At 44.5% G+C, this 6,682-nt stretch overlaps 1 protein-coding gene across 2 annotated transcripts in view; it reads left to right on the top strand.

The window, feature by feature from the left end:
- AP5S1 (adaptor related protein complex 5 subunit sigma 1) overlaps positions 1 to 6,682 on the top strand; it is a 20,936-nt gene that overhangs the window by 2,335 nt on the left and 11,919 nt on the right. The window contains exon 3 of one of the 2 annotated variants that reach the window (XR_003043091.1): positions 622 to 2,032. Coding sequence is in view for 1 of the 2 variants with exons in the window: in XM_006921630.3 (XP_006921692.1) it covers positions 622 to 1,048 (427 nt within the window). In the remaining variant the exon portion in view is untranslated. Of the gene's footprint in view, positions 1 to 621; positions 4,297 to 6,682 lie in introns of those variants that run through there. The other variant, XM_006921630.3, reaches the window with a different exon arrangement.

Genomic DNA, 6,682 nt, shown 5'->3' with positions numbered 1-6,682 from the left:
CAGAATCTCCTGGTCCCTTTGTGTTCTGGGTAGGGGATTAACATTCTCGGGCAGTCCTGTGTCAGCCTTCTGCCATCCCCTTGTTCCTCTGGGCCTCTACCCACTTCTGTGGCATGGAAAACCAAATAGATACCTTTAAGACCAGTCTGTGCACAGCCCAAATTGGAGAGCAGTTCAGGAGGGATCATAGAGTGCTTTCAAAAGCCTGTTGGCCAAATGGGAGGTCTTTTTTTTTTTTTTGAGAGGGTTGCAGGATGGGACATGGGTGGAAAGGTTGGATGTAGCTTTTATACCACTTCTCATCGTTGCTTTTCTTTACATTGAGGAGATCTCTCTGAAGCAGGTGGGTCAGAATCTTCCCCTGTTACACTTTTCCACCTGAAGGAGCTGTGTTCAAAATCTGCCTTCTCTTGGCCACACAAAATGAAATGGTTCAGGGCCTGGAGGCTGGAGCCTCGATTTTGGTTCTAGCTCACGCTTCCTTCTCTGTGGCCCCAGGCAGGTCACTTAGTCTCTCTGGGGCTCAGTTTCTACATCTGAGATATGGGGATAATGACAGCTTCCAGCTCCAGAGGTGGTCACAAGGATGACAGAAGTCAGTGACTTACCCACTCTCCCCAGGCAGGTGGAATCCATGTGCTGGCTGCAGCAGCAGGCATCTGGTCGGCCTCCCACGGACCTGCAGCCCCAGTCCTCAGATGAGCCAGTGCCCCTGCATGAGGCCCCACATGGGGCCTTCCGCCTGGCAGCCGGGGACCCATTCCAGGAGCCTCGGACAGTGGTGTGGCTGGGTGTGCTCTCATTAGGCTTTGCTCTGGTGCTGGATGTACATGAGAACCTGCTGCTTGCTGAGGGCACGCTTCGGCTGCTGGCACGCCTCCTTCTCAACCACCTCCGGCTGCTGGCCCCTGGAACCAACCTCTTGCTGCGGGCTGACCGAATCGAAGGCATCCTCACCCGCTTCCTGCCCCATGGTCAGCTGCTCTTCCTGAACGACCAGTTTGTCCAGAGCCTGGAGAAAGAATTCAGTGCTGCCTGGCCCCGTTGACCTTTCATTGGGCTGGGAGTTTGAGGATGTTTGGACACACAGCCAGGGCAAGGAGGGAGAAGGGGAGATGTTTGGACACACAACCAGCTGAAACCTGGCATCTGTTTCCTGCCCAGCCTGCTCCTCCTTTCGTGTGCTGTTACACCCAGGACAAGTGGATGAGGCAAGCTGGCAGAAGAGGTGGAGGGGAGGAATCACAGAACAGCCTGTGCCTGGAGCTACCACACGACTTATTCAGACTGCTGCAGTGGGCCAGCCCTGCTTGTCCTTAACCCCACTTTCTCCCATCCCTACCAGCCAGCCCCAAACAGTCCACCAGCCCTAGTGCTGGGGTAGTAAGGAGCAGCTGCCTGAAACACAGCCCACCTTCTTCCAAACCCACAGTCATTGCAGTGCAAAAGGAGTGTGAGACTCTTAGGGTACGGGAGCTGGCCCCTGCCTTTTCACCCACTTAAGCAACATCATCAACAAGGATTTGTCAGTGAGGAATTGCTCGGTGTCCAACCCCACCACAGTTCACAGATGTTTCAGTCATTCCCAAGGGGGATTCTGTAGGTCCTTTTGGGCCCAGCGCATGCCCATCAAGCAACCTTGAGATAATCATGGGCTTCCCTCATGGAGGGAGAGAAGGTGCCATCAAGTGGGTGCAAGAGGTCTGGCCTGCATGATGTTATCTTTCTTATTTTGAATTGAAAGCACCAACTGTGTGATTTTATTCTCCATTTCTGTGAATTTGATTAATGCATATCTGCTCCTGTGAGTAAGTACCTCTCTGGCCTTGAACTGGGTGTCTGAGCCTTTGTGGTCAAGGTTGCCCCCTCTTCTTATGTGCCTCCTTTGGATGGTAGCACTTGCTTCCTCTACCACAATGTGGTGGTTTTGTTTGGATTCCTGAGAAGCAGAGCCTGAGACAAGGACTAGGCACAAGCAGTTTATGTGGGAGGTGATCCCAAGAAGCACTGGAAGAGGAGGCAGCTCATCCAGGTGCGTTGTCAAGGGCTGCTAGGGAACTTGCCTCTGGCGGTGTCTGGGGCTGTGGGTGTTTGTCTGCTACTCCCTTCAGTCAGTGGTCATGAATTGGTCCCAGGGCAAATTCCCTGGCTCTTTCTGTCCTCAGAAAAAGCTCTCGGTGTATGGAGCTGGGCCTGCCTGAACAATGGTCAGGCCCAAAGGGGCAAGGGTGGTGCACCAAACTGTTCGGGAGTCTTTAAACAGCTTTTAGTCGTGGTTTAAAATAATTCCGTTGGAAAAAAACCTGACTTTGCATCTGTTTTCACAATCCGCCTGTTACCTGTGAGGTGTGGCTTTCTTGCATGGGCAGAATGAACTTCTTCCTAAGTGGTCAGGGTGCAGGTGTCAGCCCCATCTCCTTCCTGCCAAGCATCAGTTGCCCTTTGGCATCCAGGGAGGACCCACCCACCCTACTTAGGAGGCAGCACCTGCGTGACAGGTTTTGCCCTTCCAAGTCTGCAGACAAGGCCACCAGCCATGCTGTGCTTTTCATCACTACTATCACCATTGGGGTGAGGCCACCTCGACAAATCACTCTCTGATCGTGAAGATCTAAACGGACCTCAGGCTGTGTGTGGAGCAAGCCACACTACTGGAAATGTTCCACAGGTTCCCAGTGGGACACCCCTACCTTGTACTGTGTGCTCTCCTGGGCTGCCCCTCCCCTCATTACAGGCAGTTGGCCCTGGTGGAACGACCTTGTCACCAAAACAGGCCTGTCTGGCCTCTGTTGAAGGGCCCAAGCTTGGCTTGTCTGAAACCTTTCTGCCTATATTTCAAACTCGACTTGAGGAAGGGGGAGAGACCAGCTCCCCTAGAAGCTGAGGGAAGTTGGGGTTAACTGGGCTGGTGGCCTTGGTTCCCATGAAATGGAGGAAGCTGATATGCAAGGAATGGCAGAGATTGAGACCCTGCCTTGGGGCCACTGAGCCCCTGGTTTCTATTGTTCCAGATGCCCAGTGACTACCCGGATTTTTTTTAACCCTGAAGCTTGCCTAGCACCCTTTCTGTATATTCACACTTTTGCCCCAGGTTCAGGAAACCTCTGAACCAGGTTTCCATTACGATTTCTTATGTTTATCTAACCTTCATTGGGCCTGCCTTGGGCATGACACTGCTAGGTACTACACAGGGTATGAGATGCCCCCAATGGTCCAGGAGAGACAGAGCTGGACACAGGTGCCTGCAAAGCAGCATAGGTTGACCATCACTGAATTGATCCAAAGTGCTGTAAACGTCCAAAGGATTTTCTCCTATATTATCTCCTAAGAGTTTTATAGTTTTGTGTTTTATGTTTAGGTTTACGATCCATTTTGAGTTAGTGTTTGTGAAGGATATAAGTTCCATGTCTACTTTGATTTTTTTTGTATGTGATGTCCAGTTGTTCCAGGACCATTTTTATTGCCTTTTCTCCTTGGTTAAAGATCAGTTAACTATATTTATGTGGGTCTATATCTGGGCCCTCTTTTATTCCACTGATCTACTTGCTTATTATTTTACCAATACCACACTGTCTTGATTACTGTAGTTTTGTAGTAAATCGTAAAGTCAGGTATTGTCAGTCTTCAAACTTTGTTCTTCAGTATTGAGTTGGCTATTCTGGGTCTTTTGCCTCTCCACATAAACTTTAGAATCAGTTTGTCAGTATCCACTAATTGCTGGATTTTGAGTGGGATTGTGTTTAATCTCTAGATCAAGTTGGGAAGAACTGACATCTTGACAGTATTGGGTTTTCTTGTCCATGAACAGGGAATATCTCTCCATTTATCTAGTTCTTTGCTCTCTTTCATTAGAGTTTTGTAATTTTCCTCATATAGATCTTGTACTTATTTTGTTAGATTTATATCTAAATATTTCATTTTGGGGGTGTTGTACAGAACATAAGTGACTGCATCTTTAAAAAAGCCAATCTGCCATCTTGATATCTGGGTTAACCTGGCTCCTTGAATGTTTCCACTTCCCCCAGTGAGCTCTGGAATATGAACACAGAGCTCTGGGCTGATCACAGGATTCTCATTTATTTGTTCTCTGGAGTGAGGCCCCCTCTCTGTTTCTCTTAACTTGCTCTGGCACCAGAGCCTCCTGGCAGCTGGTCTCTTTGATCATCCACTCATTTTCACTGCTTTTTGCTATAAAACACAGAGTCTGGGACGTGGAAGGCATGGGGATCCATTTGTCTTGCTGCTGCCTGAGACTGCTTTCTGTGTGTAAGTTCCATATTAAACTCTTTAAACCTACAAACTGGACTTGTCTGCTTTATTCTTTGGCCTCTTGGCTCCCTTCAGCTGTTTTGCATACATGGCCCTTTCATGAAACAGGTGTTAATGTTAATGTTTTTAATTTTAAATTCCACTTGTTTATTGTTGGTATAGAGGAAAGTGAATGAATTCTAAATATTAACCTTATATCCTGCAACCTTGCTATGATTGTTTATTAGTTCCAAAAGGTTTTTTTTATCGATTCTCTCAGATTTTCTATGTAGACAATCATGTCATCTGTGAACAGAAACAATTTTATATCTTCCTTCCCAATCTAGATAGCTTTTATTTCCTTTTCTTGTCTTACTGCATTAACTAGGACTTCCAGTACAGTGTCAAAAGGAATGATGCGATGGGACTTTCTTGACCTGTTCTTGATCTTAGTGGGAAAGCTGGTTTCTCACCATTAAGTATGATGTTTGCTGTAGGTTTTTGTAGATATTCTTTATCAAGTTGAGGAAGATCCCCCTTTATTCCTAGTTTGCTGAGAGTTTTTATCATGAATGGATGTTGGATTTTGTCAAGTGTTCTTTCTGCATCTGATCATATCAGATATGATCATGTGCTTTTTCTTTTTTAGTCTGTTGATGTGATGGATTACAATGATTGATTTTCAGATGTTGAACCAGCCTTGCCATATCTGGGATAAATCCCTCCTGGTCACAGTGTATAATTCTTTGTATACATTGTTGGATTCCATTTGCTGTTATTTTGTTGAGGACGTTTACATCCATGTTCATGATCTGTACTTTTCTTGTGATGTCTTTGTCTGGTTTTGATATTAGAGTAATGCTGGCCTCAGAATGAATTGGAAAGTATTCCTTCTGCTTTTATCTTTTTGAAGAGATTTTAGAGAATTGGTATATTTTCTTCATTAAATGTTTGGCAGAATTACCAATGAACCCATCTGGGCCAGCCTTGACTTTTTAACATGTTTATTTTTTAAATTAAATTTTATTTTCCAAACAGATAACATGGTTTAGAAAATCAAAATGACAAAGTTTTCACTGAAAAACTTGCTCCCACCTATGTCCCCATCCACCCTGTTCCCCTGACTTCCCCGATGGACACTAGCTTTCTAGGTTTCCTACATGTCTGCCTATCTCTCTTTATATTATACAAAGATTAGCAAATATGAACATACGTTCTTTTTCTACCTCCTGCCTGCACTGTTTTTCTATACAATGGGCTGCCTACTATTTATAGGCTTCTCCACTTGCTTGCTTCACTTAACAGTGTAGCCTGGAGATCTTTTCACAGCTGTTCATAACATTCTTATGCTTTTTTATTCTTATTGTGTGGATATAGTATAGTTCATTTAACAAACCTAAAAATCCTATGAAATATTTCATGTTTACAAAAAGGTTCTTAGAATTATATAATGAGCGTCCAAATACCTATTATTTAACTTAAGGGGGAAAACAGTCTTAATTCATTAATTTCTGCTTTTATTTTCATTCAGTAAAGCCTGTTTTCACTTAGTCTATGTGTAACTCTTTAAGAGTGCTTAATTCTTTTGTTATCGATCTTTTTAAAAAGGTTGGTATTAATGTTTAAGTTATGAATTTTCTTCTGACCACTGCTTTAGCTGTATCCCATAGTTTCTGATATGTGGTGTTTCCTAGAAAATCTTCAGTTTCAGTTTTTTCCTCTTTTATTCTCCATTTCTACATGACCTCATAAGAACAATATTCCTGCATTCTTGTATGTTCAGAAAAACTGTTTAGAGCCTTATATTTGGTCTTTTTGCCTGGGTGCCCTAAAGATTCTTTATTTTCCAGTAACATTACTAGACTATATCTTTTTCAAATGTAGATTGAAATCCTTTTTTTTTAATTTCAGAAACATTTTCCTGAATTATATTTTTAAATAGCTATTATATTTCATTGTTTTTGTTTCTTCAGGGATTCCAGTTATGCACTAGTTGGCTCTCCTTTGCCTATTATCCATAGCTATCTCCAGCCACCCCTTAATTCTTTCAACATGGCAGATACCAGAAAGCACCAAAAAGAAAAATCACTTCCTGAAGGTGTATCTCTTATTTTCAATGAAGTAGGACCTGCATTGCAAAAGCCCCACTGGGCCCAGTTTAACCCAGTTAAACCTAGTTTAACCAGCTTAACCTAGGAGAGAGCCCGTAGGCTATGAAGTTCATGAGGCTCAGACCTCTGCCTTCTGGGGATTCCACGTGTTCCACCCCTATGGAGTTGGTCCATCCCTTAGTATTCCAATGCCAGTGGATTGAGCGCTTATCCTCCTTGCAGTGGGATACGCAGTACTACCACAGCACATCATATGTGTCTCTTAGGCGTCACTGGTTCTCATCTGCTTCTGTGGAACTGTCAGTCTCACTTGGGCCTCAGGG

This window comes from Pteropus alecto, unplaced genomic scaffold (genome assembly GCF_000325575.1).
Source record: "Pteropus alecto unplaced genomic scaffold, ASM32557v1 scaffold45, whole genome shotgun sequence".
Lineage (NCBI taxonomy): Eukaryota > Metazoa > Chordata > Mammalia > Chiroptera > Pteropodidae > Pteropus > Pteropus alecto.
Note: the sequence above shows the minus strand (reverse complement) of the source record. Positions and strands in the feature narration are given on the sequence as shown.